The 22,305-nt window shown below is 51.5% G+C and overlaps 1 protein-coding gene across 1 annotated transcript; it reads left to right on the forward strand.

The window, feature by feature from the left end:
* The first annotated feature begins 353 nt into the window (after positions 1-353).
* LOC127576066 (secreted frizzled-related protein 2-like) lies at positions 354-10,256 on the forward strand. The gene is made up of 3 exons (XM_052026409.1): positions 354-969; positions 4,616-4,696; positions 9,856-10,256. Exons 1-3 carry the CDS (start codon positions 423-425, stop codon positions 10,167-10,169), a joined length of 942 nt encoding a protein of 313 aa, XP_051882369.1. The 5' UTR covers positions 354-422; the 3' UTR covers positions 10,170-10,256.
* The last annotated feature ends 12,049 nt before the right edge of the window (positions 10,257-22,305 follow it).

Here is a 22,305-nt window from a genome sequence, read left to right on the forward strand (position 1 = left end):
GACTGAATCCGAGGAATTCAGCGACTGAAGCTCTTCTTACTGTGGGACTTTGTGACAGGCCCTCGTGGTAACCCCCCCCTTCTCTCTGTCTCTCTCTCTTCACTCACAGGCTAAATGAGGAGTGAGGTCCCCTGGATGTTTATCAACCGCTGATGACAAGCAACGGATATTTCCGGAATAAGAGGCCTGGGTTCCTCCCGACAGACTGAATCTCTGAAGCACCAGATCTTCCCGCTGACGTTGACCCTTAACCTGCGGGGGAGAGGGGAGATTCTGAGTTGAAGACTTTGACCGAGGCGATAAGTTATCTTCAAGCTGAAGGAGCCATTGTTGGCCCAACGAATCTTCTCAAACCCCCAACATCAACGAGCCTTCTTGCCTTTGTTGTCAGGTTTGGTTGAGCAGGAAGGCAAGGTGTGGCCATGTATTGGCACGCTTGGCCTCTCCGAGGTTGGGTAGAGAGAGCACCCTCGTCGGCTGCTGCGAGGATCCTGACGTGTCTCTTGCTGCCACTCTGCTGGGGTCAGGCCCCTGCTGCCGAGGTGCCAAGTTTCCCCCTCGGATTCTCTGACTTCGGAAGAAGCGACTGCAAGCCCATCCCCCACACCATGGCGCTATGCCACGGGGTTGGATACAGCGAGATGAGGCTGCCCAACCTCCTGGGGCATGATTCCATGAAGGAGGTGGTGCAGCAGGCTGCCTCCTGGGTCCCCCTGCTCAACAAGCACTGCCACCCGGACACCCGCAAGTTCCTCTGCTCCCTCTTCGCCCCGGTCTGCCTCAGCGAGCTCCGGGAGGCCGTCCAACCTTGCCGGTCGCTGTGCCGGGAGGTGAGAGACAGCTGTGCCCCCGTCATGCTGGCCTTCGGGTTCCCTTGGCCCGAGATGTTGGACTGCAACCGCTTCCCGATGGACGACGACCTCTGTATCCCCTCTGCCACCTCGGAGGAGGAGAGAGTCGAGCAGGAAGGTAACTGGGCTTCACTTCTGCTCGGGACCCATGGAGCCAAAACATCAACTCTTTCCCAGCAGCCACTTATTTCCAGAATTTCCTTTTTCCAGATTTTTATTTTGGTTTGAATTTTATATACCGGCTCTTTCCCCTCTTTGTTTCCAGTCCAGATGAAGGGTCTCGACCCAAAACGTCGACTGTCCATCTCCCTTCACAGATGCTGACTGACCTGCTGAGTTCCTCCATTGTTGTGTGTGTTGTTCCAGATTCTGGCCTCTGCCATCTCCCCTCTTGAATCATGTATAGTTTAGCCTCAGGTTCCATTCCTCATGAGCTGACGTTGGAGAGGGTTCAGAGAAGATTCACTAGAATGATTCCAGGAATGAGAGGGTTAACATATGAGGAATGTTTGACGGCTCTTGGGCTGTACTCCTTGGAGTTCAGAAGAATGAGGGGGGACCTCATAGAAACATTTCGAATGTTAAAAGGCCTGGACAGTGTAGATGTGGCAAAGTTGTTTCCCATGGTAGGGGAGTCTAGTACAAGAGGGCACGACTTCAGGATTGAAGGGTGCCCATTCAGAACAGAGATGCGGAGAAATTTCTTTAGCCAGGGAGTAGTGAATCTGTGGAATTTGTTGCCACGGGCGGCTGTGGAGGCCAAGTCATTGGGTGTATTTAAGGCAGAGATTGATAGGTATCCGAGTAGCCAGGGCATCAAAGGTTATGGTGAGAAGGCGGGGGAGTGGGGCTAAATGGGAGAATGGATCAGCTCATGATAGAATGGCAGAGCAGACTCGATGGGCCGAATGGCCGACTTCTGCTCCTTTGTCTTCTGGTCTCATGGGATACAGCAGCGGAGGAGGAAGACATTCAGCCCATTGATCCCGTGCCAGCTCTTTGATGGAGCTTTCCGACTGATCCCACTCCTCCATGCTCCCTCCCGACAGCCCTGCAGGCTCTTCCCTACCCACAGTAATCCAATTCCCTTTAAAAAGGTCATGTTGCCTCTGCTTCCACAGCCCTTCCTGTCACAAAAACTTGTGGTGGAAAAAATCAGGAATGATTTTCCTCTGCTCCCTCTGGAGAAAGCTTTGCAGCTGACTGTCCAGAAGGTTTATCTTTTTGTCGGCTAGATTGATGGCCAAGGTACAACTTCACGAGGTAAACCCTCCAAGGGGAGTCAACGCTTGGGTTCTGTGAGCTTTGCCTCACCTGGACTCCTGGAGGCCCAAGTAGGATGGGTGTTCAATCCCAGTCCGAGCATCCTGCAGCTCTGTGTTGGCTCAAGAGTCAAACCGTCTAGACAGGAGTCCGGACATGGCTGTGAGATTCTTGCAGTGGGAAGAATTGGCCACTGCAACTGGACACATTTCAAGAGTGACGATGTTGCAGAATGCAACTAATTGGCTGTAAAACCCTTTGGGTATGCACTGAGTTTGGAAACAGAGCTTTTCTTTAAGAGGTTCCAAATCAAGATATGCCAATCAATGGGGGCTCTGTTTGCCAAACAGCAGAAGGCCGTGCTTATTTCACTGGGGAAACAGTGCCAGAGAATGCAAAATCAATTCCGAACACAGTTTGAAAACCCAAATGAATTTTTGAAAAAAATCTAAAAATACGGTCTCAATAAAAGTGTGTGTAAAGCTGCCAAATTTTCATAAAACCCCAGGAGTTGTTCAGAGAAGGAAACGCGATCATTGCCTGGAATGGCCCCACACGGTTTCCCTGTACATTCACAGCCCAGGGTGTTGCTGGCAGGGCCACCATCTAATCTATTGCCCTTGAGAAGGTGGGGAGGGGGTTCCAAGAATGAGTCCCAGTCACATTGCAGGAATGGCCGGGATGTTGTATGACTTGGAGGGGGACCTGCGGGCGGTGGTGTTCCCTTCAGCTACCGTCCTCCTCCTCCATGGCAGTGGGGTGTCCAACGGGAGTAACTGTGGTGCAGTGTTGGTGGTGGGGGTGAATGTCCAGGACTGGGGACGGGGTACCAATCAATGGCTGCTTTGTCCTGGATGGCGCTGAACTCCTTGACTGTTGAGGCAACTGCATGGATCCAGGCCAGCGGAGAGTGTCCCATCACGTCCCTGTAGATGGTGGAAAGGGTCCGGTGAGACAGAAGGTGAGTCAGTCTCTGCAGGGCACCCAGTCTCTGGCCTGCTCTCCTGCCACAACACAGGAAAAATCTGATCATCTCCCATGCTCAGAGTTTTCTGAACTATTGGATGTTATTCCTTAGTTACGTTGGATAGTAACAAGGAAGAACATCCACCCTGACCTGCTCCGGTTTTATTTGCACCCTTAATTCACTTTTTTTTTAGATTTACACAGTATTATTAAATTTTCTAGTGAGCCCTTCATGTTTGAAGGCTGTGTGAGAACTGGGGTCCCGGTGAGTTTGGAGGGAGAGTGGGAACTGGGGCCCCGGTGAGTTTGGAGGGAACTGGGGCCCAGGTGAGTTTGGAGGGAGTGGGAACTGGGGCCCAGGTGAGTTTGGAGGGAACTGGGGAGCCGGTGAGTTTGGAGGGAGAGTGGGAACTGGGGCCCCGGTGAGTTTGGAGGGAACTGGGGCCCAGGTGAGTTTGGAGGGAACTGGGGAGCCGGTGAGTTTGGAGGGAGAGTGGGAACTGGGCAGCCAGTGAGTTCGGAGGGAACTGGGGCCCAGGTGAGTTTGGGGGGAACTAGGGTCCCGGTGAGTTTGGAGGGAATGGGAACTGGGGCCCAGGTGAGTTTGGAGGGAACTGGGGAGCCGGTGAGTTTGGAGGGAACTGGGGAGCCGGTGAGTTTGGAGGGAGAGTGGGAACTGGGGCTCAGGTGAGTTTGGAGGGAACTGGGGAGCCGGTGAGTTTGGAGGGAACTGGGGCCCAGGTGAGTTTGGAGGGAACTGAGGAGCCGGAGAGTTTGGAGGGAGAGTGGGAACTGGGGCCCAGGTGAGTTTGGAGGGAACTGCGGCCCAGGTGAGTTTGGAGGGAACTGGGGCCCCGGTGAGTTTGGAGGGAAGTGGGGCATCAGTGAATTTGGAGGGAACTGCAGCCCAGGTGGGTTTGGAGGGAACTGGGGCATCGGTGAATTTGGAGGGAACTGCAGCCCAGGTGAGTTTGGAGGGAACTGGGGCCCAGGTGGGTTTGGAGGGAACTGGGGCATCGGTGAGTTTGGAGGGAACTGGGGAGCCGGTGAGTTTGGAGGGAACTGAGGAGCCGGAGAGTTTGGAGGGAGAGTGGGAACTGGGGCTCAGGTGAGTTTGGAGGGAACTGGGGCCCAGGTGAGTTTTGAGGGAACTGGGGCATCGGTGAATTTGGAGGGAACTGCAGCCCAGGTGAGTTTGGAGGGAACTGGGGAGCCGGTGAGTTTGGAGGGAACTGGGGCCCAGGTGGGTTTGGAGGGAACTGGGGCATCGGTGAGTTTGGAGGGAACTAGGGAGTCGGTGAGTTTGGAGGGAGAGTGGGAACTGGGGCCCAGGTGAGTTTGGAGGGAGAGTGGGAACTGGGGCCCTGGTGAATTTCAGAGAGCACAGAAATCATCAGCTGCATTCCTTGAAGGTCTGTCGAAGATTTCTCGGTTATACCAACCTTGCTGTCTGATTGCATGAACAGGCTCTACAACGTGCCCGTGAGGGGGTGCGTTCTCAATGAGTATACTATTGGCTATCTTTTATATTTCAGAATCGAAAGTCTGCGATCCTTGCAAATCAGAGGGAGAAGTCGAGAGAGACATCCTGGCAAATTACTGCAAGAATGACTTTGGTAAGATTCAACGGTGGGGATTTCCATGTGGGAACTGCTGTGTTTTGATGAAAGCAAGACTTTATGAAGTTAAATCCTGGTGGTTTCCAGGGAGATAAACCATACAAACACTGGGCAGCAATCCACAGGAAGAGATATCACAGGACCTGACTGCAAAGAGGGAGAGGTGGAGACGTTATGAAAGGGAACTCCAAACCTTAGGGTTGGGTGACCAAAGGCATGGCCATTATGGAGTAACGGTTTAAAATGGGAACGGGAAATATTTCCAGAATTGTAGGAGGCTAAAGTTAATCAGGATGGAACATTGGTGCATTGGTGCTGCTGCCTCACAGCTCCAGAGACCCAGGTTCAATCCTGACCTCTGGCGCTGTCTGTGTGGAGTTTGCACGTTCTCCCCATGTCTGCGTGGGTTTCCCCCGGGTTCTCTGGTTTCCTCCCACATTGCAACGACGTGTGGGTTGGTGGGTTAAGTAGCCCCCAGTGTGTGGGTGAAGATTGGGAGAATAGACTGGGATTAGTGTAAATGTGCTACAGAGTCACAGAGTTAGAACAGCAGAGAAACAGGCCCTTCGGCCCAACTTGTCCATGCTGGCCAAGGTGCCTTCTTGAGCTTGTCCTATTTATATAAGATAAGGAAAAGATTTCTTTATTAGTCACATGTACATCGAAACACACAGTGAAATGCATCTTTTGCGTAGAGTGTTCTGGGGCAGCCCGCAAGTGTCGCCACGCTTCTGGCGCCAACATAGCACGCCCACAACTTCCTAACCCGTATGTCTTTGGAACGTGGGAGGAAACCGGAGCACCCAGAGGAAACCCACGCAGACACGGGGAGACTGGCTGCAATTGGGCCCAATCCCTCGAAACCTTTCCTATCCACCTCCCTGTCCAAGGGTCTTTTCAACATTGTAACTGTACCCACCTCTACCACGTCCTCTGGCAGCTCGTTCCATGTACCCACTGCCCTTTGTGTGGAAAACTTGCCCCTCAGATCCCCTTTAAATCTTTCTCCTGTGCCCTCTGGTTTTAGACTCCCCTACCCTGGGGAAAAGACCATGACCATCCACCTTATCTCTGCCCCTCATGATTTTATAAACCTCCATAAAGTCGCCCCTCAGCCTCCTTCGCTCCAGGGAAAACAGTCCCGGCCTATCCAATCTCCTGATAACTCCAGCCCCCCAGTCCCGGCAACATCTGTGTGAATCGTTTCTGCCCCTCTCCAGTTTTATCACATCCTTCCCATAGCTGGGTGACCAAAACTGCCCACAACACTCCAAGCGTGGCCTCACCAGTGTCTCGAACCGCTGTAACATGATGTCTCAACTCCTGTACTCAGCGCCCCATCCGATGAAGGCCAGTGTGCCGTACACCTCTTTACCACCTTGTCTACCTGTGTTGCCACTTTCAGGAACTATGTCCGAGGTTTCTCTGTTCTACAACACTCCCCAGGGCCCTGTCATTCACTGTGTAAAACCTGCCCTGGTTTAACTTCCAAAATGTATCACTTCACACTTTTCTGAGTGAAGTCCCCTCTGCCGTTCCTTGGGCCACTTCCCCAGTTGATCGAGGTCCTGTATAACCTGAGACACCCTCACCACCGTCCACCACTCTACCAGTATTGGTGTCATCCGCAAACTTACTGACCACGCCACCTACAGTCTCATCCACATCGTTAATATAGATAACAAACCGCAGCGGACCCAGCACCAATCCCTGCGGCACACCGCTGGTCACAGACCTCCAGTCTGAATAACAACCCTCCACTCCCACTCTCAGCCTCCTTCCACTAGCCAATTCTGTATCCAATTGGATAGCTCACCCACATGGTCTCACCTTCCAGCCCACACGGGACCCTGTCAGACATCTACCCCCTCGTCGATCCTGTTGGTCACCTCTTCGAAAAACTCAATCAGATATGCGAGACGTGATCTCCCACACACAAAGCCATGCTGACTGTCCCTGATCAGTCCTCGCCTTTCCAAATGCAGGTCGATCCTGTCCCTCAGAATCCCCTCCACTAACATTCCCACCACTGATGTCAGGCTCACCGACCTGTAGTTCCCTGGCTTGTCCTTGCAGCCCTTCATAAATAAAGGCACAACATTAGCCCCCCCTCCAGCCTCTGGTGCCTCAACTGTGGCTAAGGAAGACATAAAAATCTCTGCCAGGGCCCTGTATTTTGTTGCCTCGCTTCACACAGTGTCCGACACTTGGTGGGGCCCTGGGGACTGATCCACCTTGGGACTATCCCTGACTAGCAATGACATTCACCTCACGTTTTACCTCCTTCCCATCCCTATTGAAACATCTAAACCCTGGGATATCAAGCAGCCAATCCTGCCCCAGCAACAACCCCTCTCCTGATCCACTGATACACTTGGTTGGGCCCTGGGGACTGATCCACCTTTATGTTCCTCAAGGCAGCCGAGACGTGCTCTTCTGTTACATCAATGTGCTTCAGGACAGCACTGTCCTCCTCCCTGATTTCCGTAGCTTTTGTGATCTTCTTCATGGTAAACACATGGACATCTGCTACATAAACAGAAAATCCTGTGCAACTCTGGAGAGAAAAAAATTAGAATTTTAAAATTAATTTAAAATCAAGATGAGATACCACCAAAACACCTTTCATACATTCACAGCATTCTGAAGGGGGAGGGTGAGCAGCCAGAAGTCGTGGTCCACATTGGTACCAACGGCATAGATAGGAAAAGGGATGAGGTCCTGAAGAAGGAATGTAGGGAGCTCGGTAGGAAGCTGAAAAGCAGGACCTCGAGGGTGGTAACCTCTGGGTCGCTGCCCGTGCCACGTGCCAGTGAGGGTAAGAATAGGGTGATACGGCAGACGAATGCATGGCTGAAGAGTTGGTGCAGAGGGCAGGGTTTCAGATTTGTGGATCACTGCAATCTCTTCTGGTGAAGGTATGACCTGTACAAAAGGGACGGGTTACACCTGAACTCAAGAGGGACCAATGTCCTTGTGGGCAGGTTTGCTGGAGCTGTTGGGGAGGGTTTAAACTAGGTTGGCAGGGGGGTGGGAACCAGAGTGTTGGGTCGGATGATGGAGCAGTTGGTTCATTATGCGGAGAGACTGTGAGGAAGGATAGACAGTGGATAGGTCATAAACACAGTCATTTGGATGGGTGGAAATGTCTTTACTTTAATGCAAGAAGCATTAAGAATAAGGGTGATGAACTCAGAGCATGGATCAGTACATGGGATTATGATATTGTGGCCATTACAGAGCCTTGGCTGTCACAAGGGCAGGAGCAGCTGCTTGATGTTCTGGGGTTTAGATGTTTCAAAAGGGACAGGGAACGGTGGGGGTGGGGGTGGCTTTGCTGATCAGGGACAGTGTCACAGCTGCAGAAAGGGAGGACATCATGGAGGGATCGTCCACTGAGTCAGTGTGGGTGGAAGTCAGAAACAGGAAGGGAGCAATCACACTATTGGGAGTATTCTATAGACCCCCATAGCCACCAGGACACTGAGGAGCAGATAAGTAGGCAGATCTTGGAAAGGTGCAAAAATAACAGGGTTGTTGTCATGGGTGATTTCAACTTCCCTAATATTGACTGGCACCTCCTTAGTGCAAAAAGTTTAGATGGGGCAGAATTTGTTAGGAGTGGCCAGGAAGGATCCCTGACACGGTATGTGGACACGGTATAGAGAGGCCATTCTGGATCTAGTACTAGGCAATGACCTGGTCAGGTGACAGACCTCTCGGTGGTCGAACATTTCGGAGATAGTGACCACAACTCCCTGACCTTTAGCATGGTCATGGACAGGGATAGGAGCAGACAATATGGGAATGTTTTTAATTGGGGGAGGGCTAATTACGACGGTATTAGGCAGGATCTTGGGAGCGTAAATTGGGAACAGATGTTCTCAGGGAAATGCACAGAAGAAAGGTAGAGGCTGTTTAGGGAACACTTGCATGAGGTTCTGGATAGGTTTGTCCCACTGGGACAGGGAAAGGATGGTAGGGTGAAGGAACCATGGTTTACGAGTGGTGAAATATTTAGTCAAGGGGAAGAAGGAAGCAGACTTAAGCTTTAGGAGGCAAAAATCAGGCAGTGCTCTTGAAAATTATAAGGTAGCCAGGAAGGAGCTTAAGAAGGAACTTAGGAGAGCTAGAAGGTGACATGAGAAGGCCTTGGCGAGTAGGATTAAGGAAAACCCCAAGGCGTCCTACATGTACATGAGGAACAGGAGGATGACTAGAGTGGGAGTAGGGTCGCTCAGGGATAAAGGGGGAAACGTGCCTGGAGGTGGAGGAGGTAGGGGGAGGTCCTTAATGAATACTTTGCTTCAGTGTTCACCAGAGAGAGGGACTTTGACGAATGTGAGGTCAGCGTAGGACAGGCTAATGTGCCGGAGCATGTTGAGGTTAAGAAAGAGGTAGTGTTGGAGGTTCTGAAAAACAGGATAGATAAGTCCCCGGGGCCAGACAGGATATACCACTGGTTCCTACAGGAAGTGAGGGAAGAGATTGCTGGGGTGTTGACGATAATATTTGCATCCTCCCTGGCCACAGGAGTGGTACCAGAGGATTGGACGATGGCAAATGTTGTTCCCTTGTTGAAGAAAGGTAATAGGGATAATCCTGGGAATTATAGGCCAGTGAGTTTTACGTCAGTGGTGGTCAGGCTATTGGAGAGAATTTTTAAGGACAGGATTTACAAGCATTTGGAGAAGCACAGTCTTATTAGGGATAGTCAGCATGGCTTTGTGAGGGGCAAGTTGTGCCTCATGAGCCTAACTGAATTTTTTGAGGAGGTGACAAAACAAATTGATGAAGATAGAGCGGTGGATGTGGTGTATATGGATTTTAGTAAGGGGGTTGACAAGGTTCCCCATGGTAGGCTCATCCAGAAGGTCATGAGGCATGTGATCCATGGAGACTTGGCTGCATGGATTCCGAATTGGCTTGCCCACAGAAGGCGGAGGGTGGTAGTAGATGGAGAGTATTCTGCTTGGAAGTCAGTGACTAGTGGTGTTCCACAGGGATCTGTTCTGGGACCCCTGCTCACTGTGGTTTTTATAACTGACTTGGATGAGGATGTGGGATATTCTGAGGCGTTGGGGATTAATCTTTCAACTGACCCCTCTCATTTTTTCTTTTTTTTCCCTTCCCGGCGGGGTCTGCACCCACCCCAGTGCTCAAGGTCAAAGTCAAGGACATTGCTTACCTCAACGGAGACGCCAGGATCATCCTGGAGGCACGGAGCAGAGCTCTGCTGGGTGCCGAGTCCAGAGAGCTGAGCGAGGAGCTGTGGTTGGCCGGGGGCTCCAGCTGTACGTGTGACGTGCTGCGGGACCGCAGTGCTTCCTACCTGGTGATGGGACGGCTGCAGGCCGAGGGCAGGTGGCTGGTCACCCTGGTGAAACACTGGCAGGGCAGCAAGCGGGACCTCCGGAGGCTGACCAGGAGCTTCAAGAAAGTCCGGTGCTACACAGGTGGGGGCAACTGAGGAGGCAGCCCTCCCCCCCCCCGTCTGTGTCTGTCATCCTGTGGTCGGGGGCAGGTGGTTCACACTCCAAATCCCCATCCCTGCTTCACATTCACTCACCTTAGTCAGAGAACACATGGAGCAAGAGGCAGAAGGTCACCAACAATTCCTGCCCTCAGTACCGCCCCCCCCACAGTGTGACCCCCCTCAGTACCGCCCCTCCCACAGTGTCACCCTCCCTCAGTACCGCCCCCCCCACAGTGTGACCCCCCTCAGTACCGCCCCCTCCCACAGTGTGACCCCCCTCAGTACCGCCCCTCCCACAGTGTCACCCTCCCTCAGTACCGCCCCCCCACAGTGTGACCCCCCTCAGTACCGCCCCTCCCACAGTGTGACCCCCCCCTCAGTACCGCCCCTCCCACAGTGTGACCCTCCCTCAGTACCGCCCCCCCCACAGTGTGACCCCCCCTCAGTACCGCCCCCTCCCACAGTGTGACCCTCCCTCAGTACCACCCCCCCACAGTGTGACCCCCCTCAGTACCGCCCCCCCCACAGTGTGACCCCCCCTCAGTACCACCCCTCCCACAGTGTGACCCTCCCTCAGTACCGCCCCTTTTTTCACAATTAGGATGTCTTTATTACATATTACACACGCATTTCAAATCAATTTCCATCACAGACCACAAAAAGAATACAATTCTACCAAACATCTTGGTAAACGCAACAACACTCACCTTGCCCACCTCCCCCCCACCCCCACAGCCTCGGACATGGCCTGGAAACCACTGTCCAGACTGACTGACGGAGGCACAGAACCGTTCACAGCATTTCACAAAGACACCAGACTGAAAGGTGACGACTTGGCAGGATCCATGCCTCCAGGAGCTGCAGCTGCTGCGAAGGACCGAGGCCCCGCCACCTTAGAGCCTTTACAGCCACCATGACAAGGCACTACGCAGTCAGTGATCACAAAACACTGCCGGTGCGATAAACAGCGACACACCCAGCAGGGCGCACCAGTAATTAGTCCCGTAAAGGAGCAGTGCGGAGAAAGGAGAGGTGGGAGTCTTCTCCAGATAAGCAGACAGTCCGTGCGATGAAACATCAGCGCCGTCCCTCCCACAGCGCCCGGAACACAGACTCCCAACACCTGGCAAAACAGAGTCCTTCCCAGAAGAAAACTGCTCCAGCCCACCGCTCCAGATGAAGCCCACACTCCCCCACCGCCCAACATTCTCCACAACTGCACCGTTGGATTTATACAATCACAACATCGGTTCGATGGGAGAGCGCACTCAGTACCGCCCCCCCACAGTGTGACCCTCCCTCAGTAACACCCCTCCCACAGTGTGACCCTCCCGCAGTACTGACCCCCCCACAGTGTGACCCTCCCTCAGTACTGCCCCTCTGCCTCTGCGATGCTCCTTTAGTCCTGCCCATGATCTGTTGAGAGATTTGTGCAGGGGTGCTTGGAGCGCGACCTACCCCAGATCCTCCGGCCACGTCCGTGGGAGGTTTGGAAGTCCGTGACCCTCTGCCGGGCAGTGTTTGTCGTGTTTCCCGGAAGAATCTGTTGACATCTGGCAGGCCGACCCCTATCTGACTCTGGAGAGTGTGTGCCGCGATGTGTGTCCAACGGCTGCACCTCCACCCTGCAGGTCCTGGCCCCCAGGCCACCAGTGGGGTAGTGTCAGAAATTAACACACATTACATTTCTTGCCCCCTCAGCCCCTGACTGGTTCCCCCTTGCCCCCCTCACCCCCACCCCCACACTGTGCAGCATTGCTCAGTCCCATCAATGAGCAGACTCTGGGATCTGTTGGGTGACTGTGGGATCGTTTACTTGAGCTGCAGGAAGTGTGTTCACCAGTGGAATGGAGGTGGACAGTGCTCCATCCCAGAGCCGGCCTGACCGACGGCCTGGTTCACCACCGGAACGCTTTGCGAGATTCTTCTCCTGTCACAGTTGTGCCCATTAAAACTACCGCAGCAAAATCTAAGTTCTCCCCTCCAGCCTGAGGACACCGACTGTCTCTGACGTCCAGCGCTGCTGCCACCGTCACCCACCCACCGCTGTCTCAGCTGGGGACATGAGGCCGTTAACTGTGAGTCTGGAGCTGGTCCCTACTCACATACACTTCCACCCACAAATGCACTCTCGCGTACACCCACTCAGGCTTGTGAACACACACACATTCACACATGACCACACGGACTGACACAGGTTGATTCACACGTGAGCACACACTCACGTGCCCACAGCTGACATGCTGACACACTGTGACATCTTCAGACTGCGCCAACACAGGTCAGCCCGCAGGAGGTGTTGGGTTATTTACAAGACAGCACACTTATCATCCATGTGTTGCTGCTGTAAAACCGTCAGCATTGTTGAAAAGCAGGCTCACTGCTTGACTGGAGATAAAAGCAGGAAATGCTGGGAACACTCAGCCGGTCAGGCAGCGTCTGTAGAAAGAGAAATGGTCAGTGATCCCGGTCGAAGACCCTTCACCAGAACTCTTGTGTTACATCGACACTCTGCTGTACAATAGAATCACTACATGTGAATAGGGAAAGCAATATGTTCCATGCAGGACTCATCACACCGACAAGCACATGTGAATGCACACATCACACACGCATGCACACATACATAAACACACACTCCACACATCCCACATGCACACACACATATCACACACATCCACATACACACGTACATTACACACACACATTACATACATCCACATACGCACACACACACATCGCACACACACACACACACATCGCACACACACACACACACACATCGCACACACACACACACATTGCATACACACACATCGCATACACACACATACACACATCACACACACTCACCTCACACACATCTCACACACAGACACCTCCACATACTTGAACACATAAATAAAGCAGAGGAATGTGGACATCCAGCCGGCATTACCACATGGGTACGGACACAAACACGTTGACAGCCACACGGAAGCCAGTGCAGTGAGGCAGCCGCATGTTGGAACCTCCCCGGTAATCATCCATAGAGATTGCCCAGCCTGGGTTACGACTGCATGTAGACATTTGCCCCACGATGTTAACACCAGCACACCCCTCTGAAAACTAGCGAATACAAATCCCTGCACTACCCCAACCTTGCAGGCACTTTGCGCAGGGATCCAGTGTTGGGAATCCTGTGTAATCCCTCTCCTCCTCATGGTGGGAGTACTGAGACTGATTGTACCCCCAGTGCCCGATCGTACAGATTGAGCTCGTCTGAATTGAGATTTGCAGTGTAGGGAGAATAAAATCAAGGCAGGTAATTCCGGGGAGAGTCATTCTCACTGGAAGCTCCTGAGTTATCAGAACAAATTTGTGTGAAAGTAAACTCTACCAGTGAAATATAAATATAGCCAAAGATTTCCTGTTGTATTGTGACATTTGCCTCTAATCAGCAAATTGTAAATTGATCCAAAAATAAACTTTCTTTTAGCAATGTATTGCATGTTGTGCAGTACAGTTGGTAAAGTACATCACAACATATACTGCAGAAGGTATATAATGAATCATAACATTTTACAACACAGAAGGAGGGCGTCTTTGCATCGACTCTCTGTTGCTCTTTGAACGAGCTCTCCAATCCTTGGCCTTCCCCACACCTCTGCTGATTTCTCCTTGATACTTACCGAAATCTTTTTGGAGTGTTCTAGTTGGCTCTGCTCCCACAGCCCAGACCCCAGTAACTCCCGGCAGGAGAACGTTCTCCTCTTCTCCCCTCGTTTGCCAATTGCCTTCACTCCGTGCCTGCCAGTCTCCCAACCTCCTGCCAACAGTAACTGTTTCTCCGAGAGGCATAGGGGACACAGCATTGTTCGCTCCGTCCACCGCACCAGCCAGGATCTCCCGGCGGCCAGCTATTTTAATTCCACTTCCCAATCCCACACCGACACGTCTGTCCACAGCCTCCTCCACTGGAGCTGGATGCAGATAAGAGGAACGGCACCTCGTCTTCCACCTTGGTGGTCTCCAACCTGACGGCATCAACATCGACTTCTCCAGGTTGTGGTAACCTCTCCCTGATGTCCCCTTGTTCCCCTTATCCTCCCCGGCCCCTTCACCTCTTCCCCTCCCCCTGCCCTCTCCATCTGTCCATCACCCACACGTTCCTCCCTCCGGTTCCCCTCCCCACCTCCTGCCCTCTATTCCGTGCTCCTCTGTCTTCTCCTATCAGATTCCGTCTTCTTCAGCCCTTTGTCACCTCCACCTGTCACCTCCCAGTTTCTCACATCATTCCCACACTCCCCCCTCCCTCACCTTTCCTATCACCCCCCGACCCAGATCCACCTATCACCTGCCAGCGCTTAGCTCCACCTCTTCACCCCACCTCTTTATACCGGCCATCTCCCCTCTTTCTTTCCAGTCCAGATGAAGGGTCTCGACCCGAAATGCCGACTGTCCATCTCCCTCCACAGACGCTGCCTGACCCGCTGAGTTCCTCCAGCGTTTTGCGTGTTGCTCCAGTCATGTTCGAACGCGGAAAGAATAGAACGTCAGCATCGAGCCCAGCATTGAATTCAGACACTGCAAAGTCACCTCCAACCTCACAACATCTGATTCACGAAGAGCAGGACTGGGCCGACGAGATGCAGGGTGGGTGTTCCTATTGGTGGCTGGGGTCACAGTCTAAGGATCAGGGGTAAGCCACATAAGACTGAAATGAGGAGAAATGTCTTCTCCCAGAGAGCAGTGACGGTGGGGAACTCCCCGCCAGGACAGCAGTTGAAGCCAAATTATTAACTATATTCAAGAAGACATTAGATATCAGAATCAGGTTTATTATCACTGACTTACATGAAGTGAAATCTGTTGTTTTACAGCAGCAGTACAGTGTTTATATATACACAATGACTATAAGTTACAGAAGTAAATAAATCATGCAAAACAAAAAGCAATAACGAGGTAGTGTTCATAGGTTCATGGACCGTTCAGAAATCTGATGGCGGAGGGGGAGAAGCTGTTCCTGAATCGTTGAGTGTGGCTCCTGTACCTCCTCCCCAATGGTATTAACATGAAGAGGACATGTCCCGGATGGTGACAGTTCTTAGTGCTGGATGCCGCCTTCTTGAGGCGCCGCCTCTTGAAGATGTCCTCGATGGTGGGGAGGGTTGTGCCCGTGATGGAGCTGGCTGAGTCTACAACCCTCTGCAGCCTCTTGTGATCCTGCACATTGGAGCCTCCATACCAGGCGGTGATGCAACCAGTCAGAATGCTCTCCACCGTACTTCTGTAGAAATTTGTAAGAGTCTTTGGTGACGTACCGAATCTCCTCAAACTCCTAATGAAGTAGAGCCAGTATTGTTCTTAGGTAGAGAATTCTGAGATATTGTTCTTAGGGCTAGAGGGATGAAGAGTTACAGGGAGAAAACTGGAACAGGAAACTGAATCTGAATCAAAAAACCAACTGCATTAGGAACTCAGTGAGTCAGGCAGCGTAGCGTAACGCTTTACAGCGCCAGCGACCCGGGTTCAATTGCGGCCGCTGCCTGTAAGGAGTTTGTACGTTCTCCCCGTGTCTGCGTGGGTTTCCTCCGGGTGCTCCGGTTTCCTCCCACATTCCAAAGACGTACGGGTTAGGAAGTTGTGGGCGTGCTATGTTGGCGCCGGAAGCGTGGCGACACTTGCGGGCTGCCCCCAGAACACTCTACGCAAAAGATGCATTTCACTGTGTGTTTTGATATACACACGACTAATAAAGAAATCTTATCTGTGACCCAAAACCGCGACTGTCCGTTTCCCCCCACAGATGCTGCCCAACCCGCTGAGTTCCTCCAGCATCCTGTGTGTTGCTCCAGATTCCAGCATCTGCGGTCTCTGGTGTCTCCAGACTGAATCTGAATGATCAGCCATGATCATATTGAATGGAGAAGCATGTCTGAAGGGCTGAATGGCCTCCTGTCCTATTTTCGATGCCTCTGCCCGGGGATTGGCGTTTGAATTTGGAGAACGGTCTCACAGATTAGACAAACAACAGCCTGACTCAGAGGATTATACCCGGCAGATAATGTGCCACACCCCTCCATCATAATCACTCGGCGGGGGGGGCAGGTTCGTGACTGGTAAGGGGCTTCAGGGTCATGGGGAGAAGGCAGAAGGAAGGGGTTGAGAAAAAAAAATCAGCCATGATTGAATGGCGGAGCAGACTCGATGGGCTGAATGGCCTAATTCTGCTCCTATATCTTATGGTCTTAGGTCCCAGCAACCTGCAGGACACATCCAACAGTGAGGGGTCGCACTGGAGTACAGGTGGGTGGGAGTGGTCCTGGGAATCCTCAACACCATCTCCTGGCATCAGGTCAAACTTATGGCAAGGAAGTCTCCTCCCGATCAGCACTCCCTGCTCTCTCTCAACATTACCACCTGGCTCTGGTACATAATGCCTCCATTTCTAGACAAAAGGATCCTGTATGTTTTGTTTAACAATGTGAACAACATGTTTGGGGTTCCAGATAACACAAAACTTGGAAAAGATGAAAATGATGCAAAGCATTGGGACAGACACCAGAGGAACCAGTGGAGATGTGCAGCAGGTGAGATCCAACACAGAGAAGTGAAAACTGATGGACGCATTTTGGATGCACTGTGCACAGTTTTGGTCGCCCTGCTATAGGAAGGACATCATTAAACTGGAAAGCGCGCAGAGAAGATCTACGAGGATGCTGCCAGGACTTGGGGGCCTGAGTTATAGCGAGAGGTTGGGCAGGCTAGAACTTGGAGTGTAGGGGGCTGAGAGATGACCTTATCAAGGTATATAAAATCATGAGGGGCATAGACAGGGTGAACGCACTCAGTCTTTTTCCCAGGGAAGGGGAACTAAAAAATGGAGGGCATAGGTTTAGGGTGAGAGGTGAAAGATTTAAAAGGGCAACTTCTTCACCCAGAGGGTACTCCGTATATGGAATGAGCTGCCAGAGGAAGTGGGCGAGGCAGGTACATTAACAACCTTTAAAGGCATCTGGATAAGTGCATGGATAGGAGGGGTTTAGAGGGATATGGGTCAAATGGGACTAACTTGGTGGGCACAATGGTCGGCAAGGGCAAATTGGGCTGAAGGGCCTGTTTCTGTGCTGTATTACTCCCTGACTTGATGTGCTGTCATCTTCAAAGATCTGTGACAACTTTCTGTTGTCTTCCTGCTAAAATGCGTTCATTACTTTGCACTTCTCTGTGTTGGATTTCTCCCGTTGTGTGTCCTCGATGGTCTGTCTGCTTCCCCTGGAGGCCATTCCGACCCTTTGCACCATTTACAACTTGTCCGAGTTTTGTGTCATCTGCAAACCCCAAACGTTCAAGCCCAGCTCAGGTACGAGCCGCTGGAGGGGACTCAGCAGGTCAGGCAGCATCTGTGGAGGGACAAAGTTGGATTGTTCTCCTTGAAGACTGAAGGGAGACCTGATAGAGGTTTTTAACATTATGAGAGGCAGAGATAGGGTAGACGGTCAGAATCCTTTCCCCAGAGTAGAAATGTCAAACACCAGAGGACCTGCCCCAGCTCGTGCTCCTCCCCCTCCCCCTCCCCTTTTAGTCTGGCTTCTGCCCTCTTCCTTTCCAGTCCCGACGAAGGGTCTTGGCCCGAAACGTCGACTGTTTATTTCCCTCCAAGGATGCTGCCTGACCTGCTGAGATCCTCCAGCTTTTTGTGTGTGTTGCTCCAGATTCCCAGCATCTGCAGTCTCCCTTGTGTCACCAGAGGACATGATTTTAAGGTCAGTGAGGCCACGTGAGGGGCAAGTTTTTTTTACACAGAGAGTGATAGGTGTCTGGAATGGGTTACTGGGGTAGTGGTGGAAGCTGGCAGTTTGGTGGAGTTTAAGAAGCCTTTAGATAGACACACAAATATGAAGGGAATGGAGAGGTGTGGATGATACACAGGACATAAATTGGCATCAAGATCAGCACAACATCGTGGGCCAAATGGCCTCTTCAGTGCTGTACTGTTCCATGTTCTATGTTCTAAATGGATGGTTGAGATCCTTCACCTGGACTGAACAGACTAGATGCAGATCCTGATGCAGGTTCTCGACCTGAAACTTTGACCATCCCTCTGCCCCCACAGACGCTGCCTGACCCGGTGAGTTCCTCCAGCAGGTTGTGTGTTGCTCCGGGTTCCAGCATCCGCCATCTCTGTGTCTCCAGGTCAATTATAGGTCACAAGAGGTATTAGCTGCAAGGAAACCCCGGGAGTACACCAAGATATTCTCCTCTCGCTCGTTTGAACAACTGTTCATTAGGTCAGACTTTCTCTGCTTTAATCAGCTCTGTATCCGGATCAGCTGCAGATGTGGGCAGAGAAATGGCAGATGGAGTTTAACCCGGATAACTGTGAGGTGTTACACCTTGGTAGGACTAATGTCAAGAGGCAGTACACTCCAAAGGGCAAGAACCTTAACAGAGCAGAGAGACCTTGGGGGTGCAAGTCCATGGTTCATTGAGAGTGGCTACACAGGTAGACAGGGTGGTTAAGAAGGCTTATGGAATGCTTGCATTTATTAATCGGGGTATTGAGTACAGGAGTCAAGAAGCTATGATACATCTCTATAGAACTCTGGTTAGGCCACATTTAGAGTATTGCGTGCAATTCTGGTCACCTCACTACAGGAAGGATGTCGAGGCTTTAGAGAGGGTGCAGAGGAGGTTTACCAGGACGCTGCCTGGATTAGAGGGCATGTGTTATCAGGAGAGGCTGGACAAACTTGGGCTCTTTTCTCCAGAGCGGCGGAGGCTGAGGGGTGATCTGTTGGAAGTGCATCAAATTATGAGGGGCATAGATAGGGTGGACAAGCAATATCTTTTCCCTATTATTGAGCGATCCAAGACCAGAGGGCATGCATTTAAGGTGAGAGGGGGTAGGTTCAGAACAGACATGAGGGGTACGTTTTTTACTGAGAGTGTGGTGGATGCCTGGAATGTGTTGCCTGATAGGGTGGTGGAGGGAAATTAATTGGGGGCTTTTAAGAGGGGCTTGGATGGGCACATGAATGAGAGGAAAATGGAGGGATGTGGGCATTCTGTAGGTAGGAGGGATTAGCTATGCTGGCACAACATTGTGGGCCGAAGGGCCTGTTCTATGTTCTGTACTGTTCTATGTTCATATGTTTAGCAAGCACCCAATAATTTTTTAATGTTGATACCTCCATTATCCAGGATATAATTGAACGTCCATGTGTATTACATGAACTGCGACGTACACCTATCCATACCTTCATTAAAGAATTCAAACATTTATCAGACTTTACTTGGAGGTTATTCATCCCAGCCCTGGGACATCACTGCAGGAGTTCGTCGGTGCCAGGTCCTCCAGCTGCTTCATCAATGACCTTCCTTCCATCCGAAGCTCACTGACGATTGCACAATGTTCACTTCCATTTGCAACTCCTCAGCACGTGAAGCAGCCCCCACTGCCGCACGCAGCAAGATATGGACAACATGCATAGAAACATAGAAAACCTACAGCACTTACAGGCCCTTCAGCCCACAAAGTTGTGCCGAACATGTCCTTACCTTAGAAATTACTAGGTTTACCCATAGCCCTCTATTTTTCTCAGCTCCATGTACCTATCCAAAAGTCTCTTAAAAGACCCTATCGTATCCGCCTCCACCACCGCTGCCGGCAGCCCATTCCACGCACTCACCACTCTCTGAGTAAAAAACTTACCCCTGACATCTCCTCTGTACCTACTCCCCAGCACCTTAAACCTATGTCCTCTTGTGGCCACCATTTCAGCCCTGGGAAAAAGCCTCTGACTATCCAGATGATCAATGCCTCTCATCGTCTTATACACCTCTATCAGGTCCCCCCTCATCCTCCGTCGCTCCAAGGAGAAAAGGCCGAGTTCCCTCAACCTGTTCTCATAAGACATGCTCCCCAATCCAGGCAACATCCTTGTAAATCTCCTCTGCACCCTTTCTATTGCTTCCACATCCTTCCTGTAGTGAGGTGACCAGAACTGAGCACAGTACTCCACGTGGGGTCTGACCAGCTGCAACATTACCTCTCGGCTCCTAAATTCAATTCCACGATTGATGAAGGATAATACACCAGGCATAGGCTGATGTGGCAAGGACCATTCTCACCACAAAAGTGCCACACAATCACCTTCTGCAACTGCACAGGGTCTGACCATCGCTGAGTTCCCACCATCAACGGCCTGGGAGTCACCACTGACCAGCAACTCAACAGGACCAGCCATGTGAATATTGTCACTGCAAGAGCAGCCTAGAGACGGGGGGGGGGGGGGGGGGGGGGGGGTCCTGTAGTGAGCGACCCACCACCTGACTCTGCAAACTCTTTCCGCCAGCTACAAGGCACAGGTCAGGGACGTGTGGCCTGGGTGAGTGCAGCTCCAGCAGCAAGAAGCTCAACATTATCCAGGACAAAGAACCCTCCCAAAAGCATCCTAAACGTTCGTTCCCTCCACCGTGGCTGCAGTGTGCACCGTCTACACAACGCACTGCAGTTACTCACCCAGGCTACTCCGACAGCACCTCCCAAACCCACGTCCTCTCCCACCCAGAAGGACAAGGGCAGTGGGTGCAGGGGAACACCACCACCTGCAGGTTCCCCTCCCAGTCACACACCATCCCGACTTGGAAATATCTCTCCATTCCTTCACCGTCACTGGGTCTGAATCCTGGAACCCCCTCCCCAACAGCACCGTGGGAGCCCCTTCACCAGAAGGACTGCAGTGGGTCAAGCAACTCAAAACCACTTTTTCAAGGGTGATCTGTGATGGTCAATAAAGGGTAGCCTTGTCAGGGAGACGTGGATCCCAAAAAGTGTGTAAATGTCACAGAATGAGAGTGAGATGTTTACCAACTGAAGTTTCAAAACTTGGAACCATTCTCCTATCTCCTCCTCAGACCTTCTAGATCCAAGCTCATAGGGTCATACAGCAAGGAAACAGGCCCTTCGGCCCAACTGGTCCATGCTGACCAAGATTCCAATCTAAACTAGTCCCATTTGCCCTCGTTTGGCCCATATCCCTCTAAACCTTTCCTATCCATGGACCTGTCCAAGTGTCTTTTAAATGTTGTTAATGTACCTGCCTCACCCACTTCCCCTGGCAGCTCGCTCCATATACCTACCACCCTCTGTGGGAAAAAGTTGTCCCTCAGGGTCCCTTTTAAATCTTTCCCCTCCCACCCTAAACCTATGCCCCCTAGTTTTGGACTCCCCTACCCTGGGGAAAGACTGTTACCGTCCACCTTATCTGTGCCTCTCATAATTTTAAACACCTTTATAAGGTCGCCCCTCATTCTCCTCCGTTCCAAGGAATAAAGACCCAGCCTGGCCAACCTCTCCCCATAACTCACGCCCTCGAGTCCTGGCAACGTCCTCGTAAATCTTTCCTGCACCCCCATCCAGTTTATCTCCGTCTTTCCTATAGTAGGGGGTGACCAAAACTGAACACAATGTTCCAAATGTGGCCTCTCCAACGACTTGTCAGTGTTACAGAAATCCCGAACTTGGTGATGCTTTCCTGGTTTTCCTCACCTTCTCTCCTACACGTTTCATTGTTGAAGTTTCTAAGAGCTCCAGGACTCAGGTTATAAGACCAAACGCACTCCCCAGTTCCCCTGACTCGGTACAAGGCCAAACTCACATCCAGTGTTGACAGCACTAAATACCCTGGCTCCTGGACTCCGACATTCCCCGAACAGGGAATTCAGCAGACTCTTTGGACAGATGACTTGTGTGCATTTCTGGTTTTACTTTAGTGTATCTTAAAAGGCCCTTGGGGTGTAACTGAGCTCAACACTGAGCCAGAGACTGAGGCTGTTAAATTTAATCACGTTAAGATTAATTGTGGAGCTAATTATCACTGAACATTCTGTTCCCTCTGAGTATTTCAGTGGAGCCTTGTTGACTTAATTATGTTTTTATTAAACAATCATAAGCACCTCAAGGATTTCAGTCTCCTGTTTTAATAGTTCCAAAGTATTTTGTCTGGTGTGAACTCTATTCCCAGTCCAGATAATTCACCTATGGAAGCAAAGTTTGAAATCCTGGATGGAATGCTGGTTATGTGCTGCACTGAGTCACAGACACAGCCCACAGCAGGTCCCATTGCAGTCTCTGCTGGCTTAA

The sequence above is a fragment of the Pristis pectinata genome, chromosome 11 (genome assembly GCF_009764475.1).
Source record: "Pristis pectinata isolate sPriPec2 chromosome 11, sPriPec2.1.pri, whole genome shotgun sequence".
NCBI classification, from domain to species: Eukaryota; Metazoa; Chordata; class Chondrichthyes; order Rhinopristiformes; family Pristidae; genus Pristis; species Pristis pectinata.